This window comes from Cryptomeria japonica, chromosome 4 (genome assembly GCF_030272615.1).
Source record: "Cryptomeria japonica chromosome 4, Sugi_1.0, whole genome shotgun sequence".
Taxonomy (NCBI): Eukaryota; Viridiplantae; Streptophyta; class Pinopsida; order Cupressales; family Cupressaceae; genus Cryptomeria; species Cryptomeria japonica.
This window is the reverse complement of record NC_081408.1, coordinates 677,222,456-677,248,223: the sequence shown is the minus strand read 5'-3', so window position 1 is coordinate 677,248,223 and position 25,768 is coordinate 677,222,456. Positions and strand designations below refer to the sequence as shown.

The following is a 25,768-nucleotide window of genomic DNA, read 5'->3' as shown; positions in this document are numbered from 1 at the left end:
GCATAGAACATGATCTAGAAACATTCACAAGCAACGTGAATTTCACCACAACAACCACAATAAATCGAATTACCAGAATCATCACCATCTCATCATCAGAGCTCAAGAACACCATCAAAACTTAATTTAACATGAAAGAGTCACTTGTGGACATCCAAATCATAAACCAATCAAACCGAGGACACACATCAATGTCCAAAACACATACCATACATCCATAATTGAAGGTATAGCAATTTTGGAGAAATTTAGAGCACAAACTAGAATACTGGATACCACGAACAATTGAATATCAAATTCAATACCATATCTCATAACTCGATCAAAACATCATGTAGACCTTTGCAAATAGGAACAAATCATCTACAGAGAACATACTAGAAACTCTTTAATCTGCATCAGCTCATCTGCAATACACGGGCTAAACCAACTCATTCAACCAAACTGCAATATAGGAATACACAAAAGGATATGTTGACATCAATGACAACGCATCATTCCAACAAACTCTCAGCAACACCCAAAAATCTCCCCCTTTGGTGTTGATGGCAACATATGAATGTAAAAAATAATCAATGCAAAGAAATAAATTCTCTTAGAAATCTCCATGAAAATCACAAGGATCAGCTCAAATAACTCAAATTATAAAACTTGGAACTCTCTAGGGTTTTTCACATGCTTCTCTCCCCCTTTGACATCAATGACAAAGGTTTAGGAATCAAGATTCCCTCACCATAAATCTGAATACCAGCACTGACTACTCCCCCTGAGTAGCAACCTCACTCATCAATCTCAATCACAAGATATCTCTATGAAGTTCACCGGACTGATGCAAATCCTTGCATCTTAGTTCTTATTAGGAGGGACAATTACTCCTAACTTCTCTCTAAGATACTCAAAAGAATCTTTAGGCAAAGGCTTCATAAAGATATTTGCAACCCATTCCTTTGTAGATACATACTCCAATCTGACTTCTTTCTCATTCACCTTCTCTCTCAAGAAATGAAACTTGATTGATCTTTGCTTTGTTTTGGAATGTAACACCAAATTCTTTGAAATATTGATAACACTTGAATTATCACAGTATATAGCAATAGGCTCATCATAAATAACTCCTATATCCTTCAACATCTGCTTCATCCAAATTACCTGAGTACAATTGCTAGCAACAACAATGCATTCAACCTCTACAGTAGATAAATAAATAACATTTTGTTTCTTACTTTCCCAAGAGACCAACTTCTTACCCAAAAATAATGCACCACCTGTAGTACTCTTCCGGTCATCAACATCACCTACCCAATCAACATCTATAAAAGAACTCAAAGTAAAATCATCATTCTTAGAATACCACAAACCAAAATCAACTGTCCCTTTCAAATATCTGAATATCCTTTTTATAGCAGTAACATGAGAGTCCTTAGGATCAAATTGAAATCTAGCAGCATGACACACAACATTCATTATATCAGGTCTAGTTGACTCAAATACAATAAATCACCAATCATAGATCTATATTTGGTCTGATTAGCTTTCAAAGAATCATCATCCTTTGTCAACTTACATCTGGTCACCATAGGTGTACCAATGGGCTTAGAGTTCTCAAAACCAAATTTTTTCAGTAGTTCCTTCACATACTTAGATTGAGATATGAAAATACCTTTATCCAATTGAGTAATTTGTAATCCCATAAATAATTTCATTTCACCAATTATAGACATCTCAAATTCATTCTACATCTCTTTAGCAAATTTCTCACATAGGCAATCATTTCCTCCAAAGATAATGTCATCAACAAAAACTTCAACAATCAAAATGTTATTCTGATTAATCTTGAAATAAAGATTATTGTCATCAGTACCTTTTTTGAATCCAAGCTTCATCAAATACCTGTCCAATTGGGCATACCAGGCTCTAGGGGCTTGCTTCAATACATATAATTCTTTCTTCAACTAACAAACCATGTCCTTTTAATCTGTCAACAGAAATCCATCTGGTTGCTCAATATAGACTTCTTCCAACTCACCATTAAGAAAGGTTGATTTGACATCCATCTAATAAACCTTGAAATCTTTGTGAGAAACATAGGCAAGAAATAATCTAACAGCTTCAATTCTAGCTACCAGAGAAAAAGTTTCCTCATAGTCAATTCCTTCCATCTATGAATAACCTTTACAAACAAGTCTAGCATTATTTCAAATAAATTCACCCTTTCATTCAACTTATTTCAGAATACCCATTTAGTTCCAATATCATTTTTATCCTTAGGTCTAGGAAGAAGAATCCAAGTATCATTTTTCTCAGTTTGATTCAATTCTTCTTCCATAGCTTTAATCCAATTTGCATCTTACATGCTTCATCAAAAAATTTAGGCTCAATTTTCAAAACCAAACAAATTTCTTCAGCAAGTCTTCTCCTAGTCATCACACCTTTATTCTTATCACAAATAATCTGATTTTTTGAATGATTCAACCTTACATACCTGGGAGTTTTAGGATTTTCTTGAATTTCAGGCTCTTGAACTCTTTCTTTTGAATTAGCATCTGCACCTTCATTCTCGGGCTTTTCCGGAGCAATCTAAACTTGACTTTTGGTCTTCACTTGTCTTCCTTTATCGAAACTGGCATCTTGATCATCAAATTCATATCCATAAGATCTAATCTGATACACATTAGCACTTTTGATAATCTTTCTCATTCATTTATTATAACATCGGTAGGCCTTACTTTTAGTAGAATAACCAAGAAAGATTCCTTCATCACATCTAGCATCAAACTTTCCACGATCTTCATCTCTTTTGATTAGCATTTACTACCAAAAATTCTAATATGTCTAATAGTAGGAGCATGACCAAACATAGCTCATAAGGAGTCTTACCAGTATCACCTTTGACATTTACTCGGTTAAGAGTGTATACTGCAGTACTCACAACTTCTCTCCAAAACATATGCAAAACATTTCCTTCAATCATCATGGTTCTAACAACTTCTTGAATTGTTTTATTCTTTCTTTCCACAACACCATTATGTTGTGGTGTCCTAGGAGTAGATAATTGTCTCTTAACTCCATGCTCTTCACAATATGCATTAAACTCACCGAAGGTAAATTCTCCACCTTTGTCAAATCTCAGACACTTCAACTTCAATCCAGTCTCTGCCTCAACCATAGTTTTGAAAATTTGGAACTTCTCCAATGCTTCAGAATTCTCCCTTAAGAAGGTAACCCACATCATCCTTGAATAATCATCAATCAACAACATGAAATACATGTCATCCTGCAAGCTTCTCATTCTATAAGGAGCAAACAGATCAGTATGCACAAGATCCAACAATCCATTATAATTTTATTGTTTTCTCTTATAAGTAACTCTTGTATGCTTCCCTAATTGACATTCCTTACATACTGGATTACAAAGCTTTTACCAACTTCGATAGATCTCTTACTACTCTAGTAGAACTTATCTTAACCATGCAATCAAAATTTGCATGACACATCCTTTTATGCCATAACCAACTTTCATCAATCTGAGCAATCCAATATCTTTTACCACCAACATTCAAGTGAAAGATATTCCCTTTAGTTTGTGTTCTTGATGCAATCTTAGTTCTAGAGCTACTCAAGATCTCACATTTGTCATTCTTGAATTGAAAGTTATATCCCTTATCAACCATCTGACCGACACTCAAAATATTATGCTTTAATCCTTCAACATACAACACATCATCATTATTGTGCTTACCATCAAGAGAAATATAACCTTTACCACAATTTACAAAAGCTTTGTTATCACCAAATCTTACTATACCACCATCATACTTTTCAAAGTTTACAAATTTACTTTTATCACTTGTCATATGATGGGAGAAACCACAATCAATTACCCATTCATCTTTCTCCTCTACTTTAGCATCCAAAGCTTTCTCCTCATTAATGCAACTTGTATAATTTGTAGTTACATGATCATCTTCCTTGATAGAAATGAACACAAATTCATCTCTTGAATTTGTTCCCTTATCCGACTCATCATCTATCACATTTTCATCAACATCATAATAACACTTCTTCTGATATTTAGGGTTATATGGCTTACATGACTTCTTAGGATTTCTATCTCTTTTTGGACACCTTGATGCAAAATGTCCTATCTTATTACATGAAGGGCATTTAAGAGACAACTTACCTTCATATTTACCGACACTTTTAGGCAATCTTTTGGCAATAAGTGTTTCAAGCTCCTCAAGCTCTCTTTCTTCATCTTCCATCTCTTTCAATTCTTTCTCATATCTAGATACTCTTGTAGAACTTTCTCCCAGATCAAATATTTGCATCCTGAAAATAGTAGCTTTGAATACAAATTCAATCTTAGGAAGAGAGTCTCTAAACTCGCTCAACTCAAAAGCAACATGTGTACCAATCAACATGTCTCTTGTTACATTTGTCACAATCTCGATCTCATCGATAGCAACAACTTTATGTTTATAGGTAGGAGGCAAGGATCTCAATACCGTGGCAACAATATCATACTCTTCTAGCACCCCACCAACACATTTGATTCCACACACAAGCTCATTTACTTTATGCATAAAAGAGGTGATATTCTCATCTTCACTCATCTTCAGGTTCTCATATTTACCCTTCAGGCTCTGCAACTTAGAAATATTCAAATGACTATCTCCTTCATTGGAGGTCTCTAGCTTTATCCAAATCTCATGTGCAGTCTCTAAGTCCATTACATTTGTCATCTCAGAGTATAACAAGACACTCAACAATGCTTCCTTCACTTTGATATTGTATTTTGCTTCCTTAACTTCATCCAGAGTAGTAGGACCATTTTGAGGAACATTATATACATCCTTAGTGATTTTCTAGTACTCTTCTTCTATGCATCTTAAATGGCATTGCATTTGGCTTCCAGAGGGTGTAATTCATTCCATAAAACCTCAGACTATCCTTCTTGAAAGAAAAGGTTGTCATCCTTGAAAGAAAAGGCTGTCATCCTAGATATTATTCAAGTGGTCAAGCTTCTTCCGAAGGATCTATCTCTGATACCAATTGTTGTCAACATGCAACAAACTGAGAGGGGGGGGGGGGGGAGTGAATCAGTTTGCACAAAAAAATTCTACAACTTAAACCACAAATCAGATCTGAAAATTAGCAGTTAAATTATGAAACAACACCACATCAATATCACACATAACACCAAGATTTTTGACATGGAAAACCCAGTTAAGGAAAAAACCATGGTGCGAACCTACCCACAATGAGTTAATACCTTGTTAGAAGTAAATAAATATTACAATGGGGAATGCACATGCATTCAGGTAGACTGCCTAGAGTTCACTGCTCAAACAAGAAACCCAGAAAAGCTACAACCTTAAGGGAATGCTCACCGCCTTATAGGAAGTCTCACTGACTTACAAAAGCATTCAAACAATAATCCATATTACATGAACTATGAAAATAACATCTCCATATGTCTGGATACAGTTCCGGTTAAGCACACAGTTTGCTTTGTAACACTTCTCTTCTCTCCTTCACACTTTCGAAAGATCAAATCACTTGTTCACACAATTAACTTGATCATACACACTTTCAAAGATTGCAAAAATACATCTTACATGATTATTACATTTATTTATACAAGTCATCAACCTATATTTCAAGGTCAGCTAAACCCTCAATACAAATTAGAAAATAATAACCTTGTGCGCTACAACAACATATGCAGATCAAAACAATGTCAGCTAAGACATAGTCTGGACCCAAATCAACAGTACAAACATGCAAGACCTCCAACAATTACAACTCGGTCATCCGCAACAAGCTACAACCATCAAGAATGTTGCATAAAATGAAGAACATCACCGAACAAAGAAAATCTTCAATACCGCACACAATAATCAATGTGGACCACAAATACACATAAAACATGATCTCAAAATATTCACAAGCAACATGAATTGCACCACAACAACCACAATAACTCGAATTACCAAAATCATCACCATCTCATCATCAGAGCTCAAGAACACCATCAAAACTGATTGTCAACATGAAAGATTCACTTGTGGACATCCAAATCATGAACCAATCAAACTGAGGAAACACTTCAACATCCAAAACACATCCCATACATCCGCAACTGAAGATATAGTAATTCTAGAGAAATTTATAGCACAAACCAGAATTGATAACACGAACAACTGAATATCAACTTCAATACCGGATCTCATAACTTGATCAAAACATCATGAGACCTCTGCAAAATGGAATGAATCATCTATAGACAACATACCAGAAACCCTTTAATCTACATCATCTCATCTACAATACATAGGTTAAACCAACTCATTCAAGAAAATTGCAACACTGGAATACACAGAAGAATATGCTGACATCAATGACAACACATCATTTCAGCAAACTCTCAGCAACATCCAACATAATCAACCCATTATCAACACCCACAAGCTCCATGTGCAAATCAGTCTATGAAGACTAAACACATCTAGAAGCTCCCACTACATGGGTAATGTCAAACTTGAAAAGAACAAAAGAAACATACAGAGTCTGCCAATTGCCAGACATAGAAGTAACCATGTAGTACCAAGGACCATCCACAAAGATAAGCACATCTTGCAAACAACACTGCTGCAAGAAACACCTCTCTCAACAAGCCTCACATAGCTCTTCCAAGTTCTTCACATTTGACAAAAGATGGAGATATGAGGACTTTCATGTCATCACTCATGTGACAACATATGACCATAAGCTAGTGATCATTGTAGCTCCATACAAAATCTCACATCCAATGCCACGTGAATCTGAACCTCCATGAAGATCGCTAAAAAAAAATAAAGATAGAAGGCTGCAAAGTGGAACATGTAGCATGTCCTTCTACATACTCCTCTAAGTGTCAGCTATGACAAGTAAGATCTCCTTTCCAACCCCAATAGAGGATCCAACTATTCTATTTCCTATTTTAGGGAAATCAACTCACTGCCATCCCTTATGTTAAGGAAATAACCATGCTCTCCATCTCTCACAATGAATCTTCTAGAACTATCTAACTTTAGCTCAAGATCCATTAGTATGAAAAAAACACATAAAGCACTTGAGAGTCAATGGGCAATACCTCCCAAGTGACAAACTGTTGAGTAGACCAAGAGTGGGGAACGAGAATGCCCCTCCAAGATCTCCAAGTCATTATGACTCATCCAAGAGAAATCTCATCATAGGTCTCTATTGAATTCACATTCAACCAAGATGTAGGCTCCTCAAACTTCTAGCTAAAATATCATCAAGAGTAGCCATCTCAACATACATCTCTCATTTCAAGAGAACTATAGCATCATCTAAGTCTCTATATATCCATTAGTATCAACAATTGATCAATCCATGCCAAACTCCAAATGCATTCTACATTCCCATGAAGTTCTCAAACATATGACCAACACCCCCAACACAAAGAGAACTTACTGGACCACTATCAAAGCTCCAAATTCTATAATCAGGAACCCAACATGACACCATGATCTAACTGTCTCCTCTTGGGAGATCACATGCCCCAAGTGAATATTCCACAGTCTCAAGAGAAATGTATCATGTCAGACTCTAAACTAGTATCGAGAGTGTATCATGACATAACACCATCATATTGTAAACCAATATCATTGGTCAAGCATAGCCAACACCTCAATCAAGGACTCCTTGAGCCCTCAAGATGTCTGCAAAACAAGAAGATCACCATCTTCTACAAGTGTACCTGCACATGTGAAAGACCCTTCTACAACAAGAGGATCTAAGGCATCCTTCAAACATATGCACACTAAGAAAAAACTTCCACCATCCAATGATGAATATGTAGTCATTGCTAAAGCTCTCATTGATCAGTGGTACCGAGCTCTCCAAGCATCATGACACTCCATCTCCCAAATCTGAAAATATTTCAAGTCCACACACATAGGTGTACTGCTAGTCACACCAAGTGAAACCAAGATCTCCAAACCAAGAAAATACACCATGCTATAGGAACCCATAAATGACTATCCAGGTACTCACTTATCATGCATCTTCTTATCTCAAAGCAATGGTACCAATACACAAGTGACCACAAAGAAGGCCAACTAGGAAGTCTGCATAAGAACTGAATACAACCTTGAGGATATAGATAGTCCACATACAAGTTATCTCACTACAACTGAATAGTTTATCAACCCTCACAACTGCATAACTCACAGATCCAATCATCTACACACAAACTCACTATCACATTAGTTACATGCATAATGAGATCTCAAAGAGGATATTCATGCAGACAATCATGACTTAAACGCCAGATCAAATATGAATCCAATTTGTCAGTCATGTCTACATTGAGCACTACAGTCTAGGAATCCATCAAGCACTACCACAAAAATGTTGAGTGACTAATCACTATCAACATTCTCATGCAGAGAAATAATTTCACCTCCTCTCACCATGCACAAAGAATCCATGTAGAACTGCAACTTTCTCATCCAGTAACAACTTAGAAAATAGCTCTTCAGTCAAAACACAAGTCTCTTGGTAATCCAGAGCACCTTCATGATCAATCCATGCTATGCTCCAAAATGCAACATCGCCCCTTCATGAAGCTCTCCAAGCAAATAACCAAAGTACTCAATACCAAGACTCACCTCTATTGAGATGTCACGTTGCCAAGGTAGCACTGCAGGCACTAGCATCACTCTGAGAATACTTAGTGTTTGAAGCATTCTTCTTTTCATTCTCCTCACAATCCTTTTGGATATCGTCATTATGCCCACAATTCTAGCACCTTTCCTTGGACTTCTTTCTCAGAGACTTTGATCCCCCCTGTGACTTGGATTTGGACCTCTTGTCCTTCTGCTTGCCTTTTTCCTTTGTTCTACCCCTCGTAGTCAGAGCTTCTTTGACCATTTTAGAATATTTCCTCCATGCTTCCTTTGACAGTAGCAAGGCAATGACATCTTCCATTTTGGAAGTGGTTTTTGTACTTCTAATGGCCATCACAAGATGATCCCATGTGTCAGGCAAGGAGAATAACAAAAGTATACATCTATCCTCATCACTGATTGTTACACCCACAAAAATTAACTGTGCAACAATCATGTTGAAAGTATTCAGATGATGTGCTACAAGTGTACCTTTGTCAATCTTCAAGGAGTACAACTTTTTCCTCAAGAATAACTTGTTTACCAGAGACTTTCCCTGATAAATATCACCAAGTTTCTTCCACAAAGAAGTTGATTTCTTCTCCTCGTGAAAATTCAACAGAATAGGATCCGCGAGACAGAGTCTTATCAAACCTTTGGCTTTCCTGTCTGTTAGATCCCAATCTTCCTATTTCACAGTTGATGGTTAGCTCCAGACACTGCAAGCCAAAGGTCTCTATCCACCAACAGGTCTTCCATCTTGAGTTTCCATAACTCATAGTTGCTACCATTGAACTTCTCAATGTCTACTCTTCCTCATGTGCTCGCCATCTCAATCTAGAATTTCATAGAAACACAAGTTCTTCTGCAAAACTCTCATAGCAGAATTAACACAAACAAGTCATCCTACCCACAAGGATAACACACTAGCCAGCCTCTGATACCACTTGTAAGGAAAGCACAACACATAAATGCCTTCTTTAGTGTTAAATTCAAAGAGGAGAGGAGAAAAGGTGACTTTAAATTTCATATTACAGTCATCACATTAACAAGATAATAGAGCAAATAAAAGATTGACACAAGCACAAAGAGAACACAAAATTTACATGGGAAAACCCTTATGGGTAAAAAACCCACCACCAGAGCTAATCTCTTGTATTACAATAAAATGTTTATTACATACAAGTTAAATACTAAGCTCTCAGATGTATATTACACAGTCTGTATTATGATAGCATTCAACCTATAGGTAGAATTAGACCCACACACCACACAGGCAACATGAATAATAGTTCTGCAATGGACTAACCACTCATCAACCTCCAATTGTTGCCCTCAACATCCAACCATCCAAAATCAGTATTTACCAACTTTTGGTCTGCAAGGCAAACATCTTTCTGACCTTAGTTATAGATGTTTCTGCAACAAGTCTTCCAAGCTTCTCATACTTCATGCATTTCTTTAGATGATTATATCTCTGCTCCAAGAACGGTTCATTTCTGTTTCTTCTTTATCGACTTCAACCGTCGAAATTCAAACCGTCAAATAACACACAAAGTATTCTTCACCGATTCCTCTAAGTCATTCTAGCATGAACCTATCAACAACAGACAAATCGACAGGTCAACATGAGTCCTTCATGGTCCACCTAGTCTTAAAGACTATCCTCAACTATTCCCATTCGGACGAATCATCGGTTTTCAACTCCACATGAGTTAGTCATGGTCCCACCAAGACTATCGCTTTAGGATTTATCAGCGAAATCACTTTGACATCGTTGCAGGATGGTGGGGCAAGCATGTCTCCTTGCTACTTAGATAATGGATGGAAAATTGTGAAAAAAGAAGTTCCCACTACAACACTATCATTCCAATCCCCCAATAAGAGCCAATTGTTACGCTACTCATGTTCCCTTTTCGGATTGGCATTTAGAGTAACCTACATACCAACACAAGATATGCAGACCCATTATTCACTTGTGGATAGTAACTCGCAATATTCCTCGGGAACCCTCAGATTGCTTGCGAGGTGGTGGGGAAAGAAAACCTCCTTGCTTCCATGTTAGCCCGCATCACCATTGTTTGACTATTGTTCATCATGTGAGGTGGCGGGAAGAACCTTCCCTTCGCTTTCTGTCTATATCCCGCACTATACCTGTGTTGTCTAGACAACCCTCGCAGGATGTTGGGGAAGACAATGCATCCATCTTTTGCTACCTCGGGACCCTATCCGTCATGCCTTTGTCAAGCTGTGGGGTTAAATGGGAAATACTAAGTTTCCTTTTCCCACTATCTCACAACACTCTGCACATCGATTCTTTAGGCGGGTATATAACACAAAGTTTATCAACTGCTTTGTCAATAATACAAAGGTTATTCAATTTCCTTTGAAGATGAACAATAACACGAAATTTCCAGCCAATCAATAACATGAAACTTCCAACCGACCTGCTCATTGTAGAAACCAAATACCATCTGACTGAGATCTCAACCAGTAAGTTTGAGACATCCATTCTCAACAGATTGAGTGTATCTATAGAAGGGCTTCTTTATCTACACAAACTCTTAGAAGGCTAGTACAAGTGAAAATCATGAAAGACCATACTATATTGTTGTAGTGAACAAAATCTCGTGAAATGTGAACATGATGTCACCTCATGCTTGCACAATGTACTCTCTAAATTGTTAAAACCAAGAAGCAATTTTAGTGAAATGTGGTGCCTTCCTATATAAACCCTTAATGACCTAGACAAAAACATAGTGAAAACCAAAAACTAAATTGGTGCAAAATAATCTTCATACCTCCTATATACTCATGGATCACGTATAAGGATATGTTGTACCTAGCACAAACTTCACCCTTAAGTTTAAGGTGTGGGATGAATTACATGCTTCTCCAATAGGTGGGCTCTTATGATTCTTGAGAACATTATATAATAAAAAAATTTCTCTTAGGAACGAATCGAAGGGGATGTTAAAAAAATTGTAATAAATTGCATAGTATGCCAAGAAAATAAGGGGGAGATAATTAAGGCTTGGGGTCTCTTCCAACCCTATCTATTTTGAGCTTCATATGAGAGGAGCTATCCAAATATTTCATCATAGGTTTACCTACATTAGAAGAACAAAATGTCATTATGGTTGTGATGGATTGTCTCCCCACATATGCACATTTTTGTGCCTTTTCACACCCCTTTGTAGTAAAAACTAAAAAAATAAATTCAAAGACTATTTAGAAACTACATAACACTCCAAAAATCATAGTAAGTGACAATGATCCTACATTTACAATTGATTTTTATATTAAATTATTTTCATGTTTGAGCACTCAACTTGCTCATATTTCATCATATTGTCCCAATTAGATGGATAGATTGAGGTGGTCAACAAATTATAGGACTTCCTGTAATGTTTTTCTTGAAATATACAAGTGAAATGGGTGTACTGACTACCATTAATAGAATGGTGGTATAACAATTCTTTTCATACTTTATCCAAAATGTCTCCAGTTTTGGTATTATACGGGTACTAGCCATTACCAATCATCTCCTCCTTGTGGGTACACCCAAAGCTTTGAATAGTTGAAGAACACGCCCAACACTATCAATAATTACTTGCTAGTCTCAAGGAGAAGTTAGCACTAGCGCAAAATATGATAAAGCAACGAGCTAATCAACATCACAGTGAAAGGAATTTTGAAATGGAAGATTGGTACACAATCTTAAGGGAAAGGAGGAACATGAAATACTTACCTCATTCGTTTCCTAACTCAATCCATTTCTTGATATACCTATCATACCATTCTATTTCTAATATCTACCTTGCATCTTGGGTGAGTATTCACTTATCCTTCACTTCCCATATCTTCTTCTCCTCATGATTTGTCTTTACAAACTATGGGTTAGTTCTCATTATGAAATATTTCTCTTTGATTTCTTTGTCTTCTTTACTTTTTATCATGACCTTTTTTAGTTCTATAATTCCACATCACTTACATCTCCTACACATTATATTTCTTCTAAGACTCTTCAACATGACACACTCTATTAAATACACATCTATTCTTCTTTTGGGATAATGAATTCAATGTTACCCCACTTTTTAGTTACGCCTTGCCTATTTTCATCATATGCTCTCTCTCCCATTTTCCTCATCACTCTTTATATGATTACCGTTCTTTGTGGGGCATGACCTTGGTGTACCCATTGAACATCATAATTTCCTTTCCTTCTTGGTTATTACTCTTTCCACATTTTAGTACAATCATTATTGCTTTGTGCTCACTTAGGGGCATGTCCCAATGTGTTCCTCTCTTGAACCCCTCTCTAAGCATATATACTTAGGGTGCCAACCAAATAGTCAATACATTGGGGTGACAACCACATATAACTAGGGTGGCAACTACCAAGTAACCAAGGTGGTGATTGTTGAATAAATACTGCATTGGGGTCGAAACCACATATAGCTATGGGTGGTGACCGCATAGCCAAACACTTTACTATTTTACATTTTTTACCATCATCATCTGCATTACTATTGTTAGCTTGACCTAACCCTATCCTTGGGTGACTACCTTATAAATCTTGTCATCATAACTAATATCTAGTAGCTAGTGTAAGCATGCAACATTACAATAACACAAGTAGAAATCAAAACAAAACTAAAATTTATTCACTCTAACATTCACACAAGCCTCATATAGAGATTTAATGGATAAGCTCTATATGTTTGTCACTCATTTTTGTAACATCTACCTACTCAACTAGAATTGCAATTTGAATGATGAGGATTCAATTTCAATTTATAGGATTTCAATGATGTCACAGTATTGGTGGAGTGGATAAGGATAATAAAGCTATTTTTAATTAGTGTATTGATTTATCAATTTATTTTTTTATTTTTTTTGAATGGTTAACTGATTTGTTTTATGATTTTTCTATTTTTATGATTTCTAGACCATTTTAATCAATTAGTTAATTCATTATTTGATTTTAATATTTATTAAATTAATTAATGGACATCTGATTCAGAAATGGATTTATTTATTGATTTGAATTTGTGGATAATGGATTATTTAAATTAATTAAATAATAAAATATCATTTAATTAATTTAATTTTTATTAAGAAAATTAATTAATGATTTAATGTATTTATTAAATAATGATTAGATGATTTCTTTTTAAATGAATGAATGCTTGTTAGGCATTGAGATGGGTGGTGATAAGAAATTGATGTCAATGATATTTGAGTGTTTACATCTAGTATCCTCATGTTTTCATTTCTATTTTTTTGTTCTACCTTCAAGGCATCTTCTTTGTGGTTCATTTCTACTCCCTTTCCTCTTTCCTCTTTGACTCTTCTGTATAGTGGATATTCATATATCTCTCCTCTCGTGGTTAAGGTCAAAAGTGATCAACATTTCTAATGTTCACGATATTGTAACATGTATTATATAGTCTTATTATGTTGATAGGCATCTACAATGACATCCAAATGTCTGTAAACAAAAATCTATTTTTGAAACAATTTGACATGCAAATGACGGGTAAATGCATGAAATATGCCATGTTTCGGCTTTTGTGGAGGTGTTATTTTATTACTCCAAATAAAATAGAACCCTTGTCAGTCATCAGGTAGATGCACAATTTTTTTGCATCCACGACTATAATGATTCTCTTCTATTATAAGATATCTCTCGACATATTTTACATATATTTTTTAAATATAGGTATACTAGTTTTAGATAGATTTGTATTTGAGTTTGTATTCCATTCCCTAAATGTGTTTCCATTTCATATGTTGATAGTTTCTTTTGCTAGAGTACATTGGCTACTTTTATGGATGTTTTAAATTACTAGGTACAATTGAAGAAATGAAAAATAGACATATCATTGATATTTCATTTATACTCAGCTTATTTCCCGTAAACTCCCATCAAACTTCTAAAGTGGAGGTAAAATCTAATAATAGAATTTGCATACCTTACAATTTCTTTCCCTATACTTAAAATTTATTTCCGTTCTTTCTCTAGTTTTCCTCTTTACCTCTATCTAACATTTATTTTCCTTCATTTACTTATTTTTCCCCTTTTCATGTCCTTTAATTTCATGTCATCCCTTTTCCCTTTCCAATTGTCTCCCCTTCTCTCCTATGTGTTATTTCACCTTTAAACTATCATTATTTTCATTTCTAATGCGACTCCTTTAAAAACTATATGCTCACTTATCCTCTCTCATGACTACCCTATGAATCATCTTATTTCTTATATAATTCTCACCTTGTAACGATCAATGACTTGAAAATCTTATATTTACCCTCTCTTTCTCTCCATCTGATCAATAAAGACTATCTACCCTCATTTTACATCACATGTATACTCACTCATAATATTATTTCTTTCTTACCATATGTATACTCACTCATAATATTATCTCATTTACCATATATATACTCACTCATAATATTATCTCATTTTACACCACATGTATACTCACTCATAATATTATTTCTTTCTTACCATATGTATACTCACTCATAATATTATATTTTACACCACATGTATACTCACTCATAATATTATTTCTTTCTTACCATATGTATACTCACTCATAATATTATCTCATTTTACACCACATTTATACTCACTCATAATATTATTTTTTTCTTACCATATGTATACTCACTCATAATATTATCTCATTTTACACCACATGTATACTCACTCCTAATATTATTTCTTTCTTACCATATGTATACTCACTCATAATATTATTTCTTTCTTTTGTATAGACTCATAAACACTCATAATATTATTTCTACTCATATCTCACTCATAATATTATTTATTTCTTACCATTGTATAGACTCATAAACACTCATAATATTATTTCTACTCATATTTCTTTTGGATTGTAGATATTGGTGTATACTCACTCATAATATTATTTCTACTCATATTTCGTTTTGATTGTAGATATTGGTGTATACTCACTCATAATATTATTTCTTTCTATATGTATACTCACTCATAATATTATTTCTTTCTTTTGTATACACTCATAAACACTCATACTATTATTTCTACTCACATTTCTTTTGGATTGTAGATATTGGTGTATACTCACTCATAATATTATTTCTTTCTTTTGGATTGTAGATATTGGAGCTTTGGAGTCTTAAAGACTTGCTATACTTTTGTTTTCCTCTCTTTTTTTCCTCTTATATTCGTTTTAGTCATTTTAGTCATGGAATAACTTTTGTTTGGTGGTATTCCTCTCTTTTTTCCTCTTGTATTCCTCTCTTTTTTCCTCTTATATTCCTTCTCCAACTCCGTTGTATTCCTCTCTTTTTTTCCTCTTATATTCCTTCTCAACTTCCTTCCCAACTTTGTCAATCCACCACATTTCTTCCTTCTCCAACTTCCTTCCCAACTTTGTTAATCCACCACATTTCTCCCTAATTTAGTATTTTCTCCTCCCCATTGCATCCCTCTTCAAATCCATATCACTTTTGTAGCCTTTTGTTTCCATCTTCCCTTCCATTTATTTCTCCCACAAACCCCTATTTATGTTGTTTCCATTCTCCCCTAGTAAGCACAGCCTATTTATGTTGTTTTCATTCTCCCCTAGTAAGCACAGTAGGGTGAGTTTTTCATTTTATGTTGTTTCCATTCTCCCCTAGTAAGCACAGTAGGGTGAGTTTTTCATTTGAATTCACTTACTTCCCCTTGGATTTCATGTCATGATGCCATTATTATTATCATGTGGATCTATGCTTGAATTTTCCATAAGAGGGTTGATTGAGGCCACTTCCCCTTTGACCTAGCCACCTTATAAGGTTTTCATTACACAATCTGATTTGTAGACAATTTTACAACACTTTGGATCATGGACACATTTTAAAGAAGTAATCAAGAGGTTGAAATGAACAATCACTAAAAAATTCTAAGTCATTTTTTGAACCTCACTAGTGCCCCCTAATCCAGGAACTAGTGCCTACACTAGTTTCCTATTCATAGGCAAGGAACTAGCAGTTGATACAGCATCTGTTTTAATCTGTAAGCAGATCTTGCATTGCAATCAAGAAAAAAAATTCAATTCTTCACTTCTAAGGATTAAAAATCCAAGTTATTATTTTTATTTTGATGATACTCCAAATATATCATTTGCAATCGATCTTGAAAGAGATATTATATGTAAGCCTTCACAAATAAGATCAATGAAAGTCATTCGTCAGATTGTGCCAAACACAGAATGCAAAATGAATCCGCAGTTTCAGCATACTCACCATAAGTGTCCTCTTAAATATGCCATTATTAAGTTGGCTGAAAAAATGCCAATTTTAAGTCTGTTATCTTGCACAAAATTGGAAGTCAATGAAAGAATGTATTATGTACAAGTTTTCTCAAACTGAATAAGCACTTGATGATTGCTTATAAGTGATTATTCAAGTACGTTTGTGCTCAGATGCACTTATCAACTGAATGTCAAACCTGCAAGCTTGAGAAATATGCAGCTTACAGAAAATAGTAGTACTGCCGTCCTTGATCTGCAGTATCTCTTTGCATAGGTTTCTCTACAAAAAGTTTGTAGACAAACTTATATCTTGGAAAAGTACTTGCAGTCAATTTAATTTTAGTTTTGAAGCTTTAGTCTATTTGAAATCCAAAGCTCAGATTTCAGTTCACACCCTTTATGACTACGACAAATGTACTGTATGTGCCATAGACAGCAAAAACCGTTCCAAAGGTTAAAATGGCCATATCCAAGGCCTTCTGTGCAGAATTTAGAGAACCTTTAAAGGTTTTAAGGTGAATTAACGCTGGAAAAACAAATGCAAGAAGAGCACAAACTGTGCTTCCCACTAAAGAGACAAAGATGCCAAAACCAGGGACAGATAAAGCCAGTACTGCAAGAATAACAACAGTACCAGCTCGAAGAATCTTTAACAGTACCATTTGCATCCATGAGAATGAATAAGAAAGTTTCTGGAACCAGCTACTTTTCATCAATTTCATCTCGAACATTTCATGAACAGGATGCATCATGACAGGAAATGTGAATAGAAGGGCTGTGCAAAGACCTACCTTGACAGCAACTGTAGACCAATCATTGGGAAGATTGAGAGTTATTATGTCTTGAGTTTCACTGCCATAGGCCAAATAGCCTATCAATCCAAAACCAGTATAAACAGTAGCTAGGAAGAAAAAAGCACAACCCAGGACACTGCCAAATCTCTGTGGCTCTCTCATTGAAGTTTCCAGTGATAATGTCATACTGAAGCCCTCAAAGCAAAACACTGCCACTCCAGCTACAAATGGCAAGGCCTGATAGCTTGTGAAGGCATCTGCCTTCTCTAGTCCTTGAAATGAACCCAAATCATCCTTGATGACAATTGCTATGGCCAAAAGATTGCAGATGTCAGCAAAAACACTGAAGGGAGAGAGTGATGTCAGTGTGCGTACCCAAGCTAATGCAATTTCCACAGGAACAAATATGCATATGAAAAAAGAATACTTGTCAGCTGATCCTGTGAAAACCGAGGACAAATTTTGGCCTATAAAAACCAAATAGGCAATGCACCCTCCACATTGAGAAATTATTACCATTGTCTCTGCTACATAACACCCAATTTTTCCATAAGTGTGCCTTGCAAGGTCTCCATATGTTAATATACTTACATTACTCAGCTGCTCTACTTTGTCCCTGCATTTGACCTGTACACAACCCATCAAATAGTAACTGTAAGTTTCTTTTCTTTTTCTTTTCCTAAGCTTTGATCCTAATTATTGTTTGTAGCTGTATCCTCATAAAACTCATTACATGGGGTAGAAATCCTGTTTAACAAAGCTAAGATCTAAGAGAAGATTATACTAACATAGAAGAATCACAATAGTATAACAAGAAAGAAAGCTAAAGGAAGAGAGCAATGATTACAATTTCAAAAGCACAGTACTCCAGCTTCTTACAAATGCATCATTACAAATAGCTTATCAGAAACTACAGTATATGAATGATCACCACATCCCCACTCAGATCCCTGTCCCTATACCCACAATTTTTGGTAACTACATTTGTATGTGATGCAGCAAAACCCTTACTCATTTACTCATGTATCCAAATGGCACCCCTGTCCCTGTATCAGTTTTCATATCCTGATATCAGGTAACTATGCAAATTTTAAATGGTAGTTTCCATGTATGTTTTTTGGATTAATGCAACAAATAATAAATGGGATTTCATCTCTAGAAATCTACCATAAAGTCTGTTGGCCTATTTTCTCGAAGTAAGGCTGAAGCCTTACATATGTTATAATAACCTGGACCAAAAAACTGGTGGGCATGCCCATGAATCTTAATTTTCAACCTTCAGCACAAGAAATCTAATATGAATAGATTTATTAAGTTTCAGCAAGGGTTCAAAAATTGTTTCAATCACGAAGGCCTAATATAGTCCTTCACAAAATAAATTAAGCTAACAAATAGGTTTTCAATTTTCATCATTTGAGAGACAAAAATCAATGATAGGTGCATCTGAGTTCTTCACATAAATTTTGCAAGAATTACTGAAACCATCAAACAGAGTTTTCCTTAAATGGGTCTTTTCATAGATGACCCTTTGAGACTAATTGTAGATGGGCCTATAATTCTTCATGTAAATTTCAGCAAAGCTTGTAAGAATTACTGCAACCATTAAGGGAGATTTTCTTAAAGACCATCACAGGTGGTGTTTTATAGGCTTATTGATAAATTGGCTTTTCATTCTGAATGGGAATGGATTTCTTCAGAAATATTTGAGAAGTTACTTCAATTAATGAAACCATTAAAGAAGAACTTTTCAGGGTTTATTCAAAAATGATCTATTAATTCTAAGGATTCATATAAAGATGATTCATTCAGACTAATACTAGATGGGACTAGGATTCATATGAATTTCAGCAAAGCTTGCAAGAATTACGGCAACCATTAAAGCAGATTTTCTTAAAAGACCATCACAGAAGGTGTTTTAAAGGCTTATTGATAAATTGGCTTTTCATTCTAAATGGGAATGGATTTCTTCACAAGTAATTTGAGAAGTTACTTCAATTAATTAAACCATTAAAAAAAGACTTTTAAGGGTTTACTCAAAGATGTTCTATTAATACTAGTTTTAGATGGGGGTGGTGCAGATGGGTTTTTCGAATTCTTCACTAATTCACTCAATGGGAATTAATCTTCTGCTATAGATAAGCATATGCTATCCCTAGCACATTCAATGGATTGCAGCCCAACTATCCCTAGTATGTCCAGTGCATGGTGCAGATGGGTTTTTCGAATTCTTCACTAATTCACTCAATGGGAATTAATCTTCTGCTATAGATAAGCATATGCTATCCCTAGCACATTCAATGGATTGCAGCCCAACTATTGTTGGGATGTGAAGCCCAACGGTCACATGACCATTCGACTTCCCCAAACTATTTATTTCACATCTGAATGTGATTGTATAAATGACTGAGTGCAGTCATGTATGTATTGGTATTTGGAGTTGATTACAGGAAGTTATTCCCTACTTTGAGTGTGGATGTAGGCATATTTGCCGAACCACGATAAATCGTGTGTTGTCTCTTCTTATTGCTTTTCTGTTTCTGTTATTGTTTTTTCTCTGCTCTTCCTAATCTTTACAATTGGTATCAAAGCCATGTTGGCTTGAGCAGAGATGGAGGAAGAAGGAGAAGGTAAAACTTATAACTTCTATGGCAGTTTTACGTTCCATGTAAAATTATGCTTCAAACGCCGCGTACATTGGTGGGATGGCTGGAAGAAAGAAGGGGACTCAGTTGAAGAGGAGAATCCAGCAAAAGAAAAGGATGTTGGGATTCTTATTTGCTCTCCCCTTGAGCCAGCCTTGGCACTTATTGGCCAAACCGTTAATGGTCGGGAAGTTGTTGGCATTCGTGTGGTGAAGGTTGAACGCCATGATAGTCCCTGTATAGACGCTGGAATTTCTAAGCTGAAAGATGTTGAAAAAGTGGTTGTTGTTAAAGAGGGTGAACTCAAGAGATTGTGGGAGGAAGAGTGTATGCCATTGGAAACCCAAGTTGAATCTGCTGTTGACTCCCAGGATGAGGAGGGTGTAGATTGGAGTGAGGTAGCAGGGCAAGGAGGCCTAGGAGAAATTTTGGCTTCGGAGAGCTCTACGGATGGCATGACCTTGGCGAAAATAAAGAGGCACTCCCATAATGATGACAACCTTTGTGCAGATAATTTCATAGAAGCCTATGAGCCTATGGATTTAGATGACATAGTAAATGATAAAAGTCAATTTTCTGGTTTGAAGCGAAAGCGACCATTGATAGGAGCAGAGGACAATGGGCATCGCTCCAAGCGGTTTCAGGCGTCACATGGAGTGAATGAAAATGTTATTGAATCTGTTAATGCTTATTCTAATGGAGGAGGAGATGTTTTATCTCGACCAGAATGCATTGACATTCACCAACCTGATTGGATGGATGTGGATGATAGTGCCAACGTCGATAATGAACAACCTGAGGGTGAGAGAACTCGAACTCGTGATAACAATCTGATGGAGTTGTTTGATGATGAAAATAATGCCATTGTTTTGTTCCTTGTAAGGTCTGAGTTTTATGTTTGGATATTAGAATCCAGTAATTGTGAATTGGTAGATATTCTGTTACAGGGGAGTTCAAGTGATGGTGATGAACAAATGTATTTTAAACTGGGACAAAGTGGTGTTTCAGTTTTTGGCATAATGGGTGAGTTTGTGCCTGATAGAGTTTTTAACTCTGCTTTGATTTGGAAAAGGCTAATTCGAAGCGTATGTGAACAAGAGTTCGCGAAGCTAAAATCTAGCAGGTTGGTTTTAATGTGAATTTCGAAAATGGAAGCAGGGATGCTAGTGCATTGGCTGTGCCAGTTGGCCTTCACGGGGGAGATTGTTGGGATGTGAAGCCCAACGGTCACATGACCATTCGACTTCCCCAAACTATTCATTTCACATCTGAATGTGATTGTATAAATGACTGAGTGCAGTCATGTATGTATTGGTATTTGGAGTTGATTAATAGAAGTTATTCCCTACTTTGAGTGTGGATGTAGGCATATTTGCCGAACCACGATAAATCGTGTGTTGTCTCTTCTTATTGCTTTTTTGTTTCTGTTATTGTTTTTTCTGCTCTTTCTAATCTTTACAACTATCCCTAGTATGTCCAGTGAATTGCAATGTAATACTAAGTGCACACTAGTGAAAGTCTATTCAAGGTTCAAATCCCTTTGACTGCAATAAGCTGTTTAAATTGAAGCTTTTTTGATTTGATTGTGTGAATTTTTTCATCAACATTTCGGATTATGCTCGATGATCCATCATCATGGATGAGAACTAGAAAAGAGATCAATTCAATCCTGATGACGATGATGCTCCGGATGATGGAGTATGATCCGGAGCATTGATGAAAAAATTGACACAGACACAATTATAAATCTATCATAGACTGTGGAAACTTCATGCATTTAATAGTGATAAGCTAGCCAATGATTGATGCAATGATTATGATTTATATATACCAAACTGTGATGTAAAAATTATGGGTTGCATGCCAGCAAGATCCAAATTGACAAAACATCTTCAGAATGTCATTAACCTTGTATTTCAGGCAAGCCAAAGCTTGTACTGAGATTTAACCTAAAAAATAATAACATAAAAACCAAAACCAAGAATATAAATAAAACAGCATGCCAGATAGCCAACTGGCTTTATTCTTAACAAACTCTTGAAGTCACTGAAAATTGCTCCATCCAGTAGAAAAAGGAAAGCAAAGGCTAAAACATTTAGGTTATTCAAGTTATTAATAAAAATCTCAACTTTGTCATTTTATTCTGCTAAAGATAAGCATATTCAATGGATTGCAACTCAACTATCCCTAGTATATCCAGTGAATTGCAGTGTAATACTAAGTCAAAGTGCACACTAGTGAAAGCCTATTCGAGGTTCGAATCCCCTTGACTGTAATTAGCTATCCAATAATTGATGCAATGATTATGAATTCATACTAAACTGTGATGTAATAATTATGGGTTGCATACCAGCATGATCAAAATCTACAAAACATCTTCAGAATGCTATTAAACTTGTATTTCAGGCAACCCATATATTGCGCTGAGATTTAACCTAAAAAACAACATAAAAACCAAAACCAAAAATAAAACAGCATGCGAGATAGCTAACTGGGTTTATTCTTAACAGACTCTTCATCCGAATGTGAGAAAGTGCCAATAGACACACTTGAATCCATTGGATTCAAATTCTATTAGTAGCTTCTGGATTCGATTGTGTCTATTTAAACATTTTTTACACTTTCGGATAAGTGCTGACAGACACACAGTTGAATCCAGAAGCTACTAAGAGAATTCAAATGAATTGTAGAAATCTGATAACATTCATTCATTTTATCAATAAAAATCTCATCTTTGTTGAACAAGATAGGAATTTTACCAGAAGCATCATACAGTAATATGTCAATAGTGCTGAAAGTAATATGGCTGATGCACTGGCTGCCCATCCACTGATTTTGAATGCATAAGGAAGACCCAGGACACCTGTACCAACAATAGACACAATAATGTTGCCAAAGGCCTGTGCAATTGATGCAGACCCTTCCCTGCTGTGTCCCAACAAAGGTAATCCTTCCTCTGCCATTCTAATGCACCGCAAATCAGATACCCAGTTCAGTAAACACCACCACCTTCAAGAAACGAAGGCATTGACTAGATATCCATAATGGTACTGTCGGCCTTTTTCAATGAATCTGCGGCACCGGTAGTTGGTTTCACTATGTTTAACTTTTTCATGGAGATCTTTGACAGCTATTTTGGTGGACTGTTGCTGTAAGTACATGACAAGGAATATAAGTTGGTAGCCTTATCGCCAACCAATCACTAGTTTCCAAGTTTGTATCCAAGTGTTGGATGGTCAGGATCTGAAAGGGCAAAGATCCATGCAGCATGTTCATAGGAATTGAGATGGCTTCCTATTAAAAGTAATTAATTAGCTTTCATATCCTAAAAATATATCTAATATCAGTTATTAAAAAAAATTTGGAAATCCATTTGTACGGTATAAATTTAAATAAATTTTAATAATTATACATTAATTTCTTTATATAGAAGATTTTTAAACTTGATTTTTCAAATAATAATTTAGTTTTTTATTTAAGAATACTGACCTCGTCATTGCTTTAATGCATAACATTACTAACATTACTGTGAATAATTCAAACTCATATAAACTCACAAGCTCAATGAATCACCAAATCAGCAAATTTTTTATAGTCATTGTATGTCATGAAGGGCAATTACAATATATTTATTTTACTTTTGTATATATATTTTTTCATTTGTTATATTTTGATAATTCTTTTGTTTTATTTTTATAAATAATATATATTTATATATTATTTTTTAATATTTTTTTTTATCGATGAATAATTTTGTTTAGTCTAGTCTAAACTAAGGGACCCTATGAACATTACAACATTAATGCAAACAATTGAAACCCGTGAGAATGATAGTCTAGTAAAGGCACAAAACTTGCAAGCACAAAGTCATAGGTATGAATGCTCATTTTTATAAATAATATATATTTATATATTATAGTTATTAATATTTTTTTTATCTATGAATGCAATTTTTAGCCTGACCTAAACTAGAGGACCTCATGAATGTACAACATTAATGCAAACAATTCAAACCCGTGAGAACGGTAGCCTAGTAGGGGTACAAAACCTGCAAGCACACCAACCTAGTGAGGGTTTGTAGCACAAAGTCATAGGCATGAATGCTCATCTAGAGCACTAAGTCTCTTGGCATAAATGCCAACAACATCAACACTAAGATGCAAGCCCGTGAGCACATATGATCAATGAAAGCACAATGCTTGTGGTCACAATGGACCATTGGAGGTTTGAACCTTGTGGCAACAACAACAATGCCACGACTTAACCATCATACTATGGAATGAACCCTATTACTATTTAATAGTTTATTTATGGACATTAATACATAGTTATTGGTATCTACTAGCATGGTTTCAAATAACTAGACGATGTAAGGTGTAGATTCAATTTTGAGAACTTGGAGTGCACACACATAGTTCCTTATAACAATTGTTCGAGCCCCTTTAAGGAATTTCATAAATCCACCTTAAACAATACCAACTCATCTTAACCCTTCTGACCCCCCTCAATTTTTTATAATAGAATGCTTTATAGAACATTTTAAAATAATTATATATATTATTTTTTGGTTCAAGAGTTTAGTGGTGTAAGGGTGAACAAAGTAGCCTTGAAAATTTTCCTTTTCATTTGAACTCATTTTAATTCATTTGTAAAAAATGTAAGAACTAGTACAAGTGGTCTTTTTTATGTAGTAGTTGTCAATTGATTTGAACCTTGATCAAATCTAGGTCTTTACATCCCAAGAATCCAAACTAAATCTTTAATATTGAATCCCTTATCTTTGGTCAAACATGGAGGTGTGGATTTGACCCCTATGCTTGCAAATTCAATTTTATTCTTCGGTTCAAGTTGACCCTATTTCTATTATGTCACTTGTAGACTTGAGAGTCAAATGTTCAAATTTACACACTAGGGTTTTGTATAAAATAACACAAACCCTATTTCATTGTGGATTTCATGGGAGACAAAATAATCATCTCAGGACATTAAGATTTAACATTAAACAATCCCTAGATTTCCATTTCCATTTCCATTGATAAGAATAGAGATGCACTAGCATGGTTGCTTGAAGCGTCTTTCAACTTGTTGAAATCATTGAATCAATTCCTATGGTTTAACTAAGGCAATAGGAGGAGAGCAAGTTAGTTCCCATGCCTAGCAAAATTAACTATAAATAGTCCCCATGTCTAGCAAAATTAACTATAAATGCCTATCAATACCATCATGTTCACATAACCAAGCTAAACATTATTAGAAAGATTAAAAAACATCCAGACCGTAAAAAAATTGTACAAATATGATTTCAATTTGCAAATCTAAATTACAGAGATATTTCTACAATGTGGAAAGGACTCGTAGTGAAG

General features: G+C 35.2%; 1 protein-coding gene across 1 annotated transcript; it reads right to left on the bottom strand.

Annotated features, from left to right (window-relative positions):
• Positions 1 to 16,835: 16,835 nt before the first annotated feature.
• Positions 16,836 to 23,647, bottom strand: LOC131046877 (amino acid transporter ANT1). The gene is made up of 2 exons (XM_057980688.1): positions 23,165 to 23,647; positions 16,836 to 18,390 (listed from the first exon to the last, which is right to left on the bottom strand). Exons 1-2 carry the CDS (start codon positions 23,366 to 23,368, stop codon positions 17,353 to 17,355), a joined length of 1,242 nt encoding a protein of 413 aa, XP_057836671.1. The 5' UTR covers positions 23,369 to 23,647; the 3' UTR covers positions 16,836 to 17,352.
• Between the last annotated feature and the right edge of the window lie 2,121 nt (positions 23,648 to 25,768).

Bases quoted from the DNA above. Each gene is read 5' to 3' on its own strand.
- LOC131046877 (XM_057980688.1), bottom strand. From the start codon at position 23,368: ATGGCAGAGGAAGGATTACCTTTGTTGGGACACAGCAGGGAAGGGTCT. The intron at 18,391-23,164 runs GTAAAATTCCTA...GGTTGTGTACAG, and splicing joins ATTACTGTATGATGCTTCTG to GTCAAATGCAGGGACAAAGT.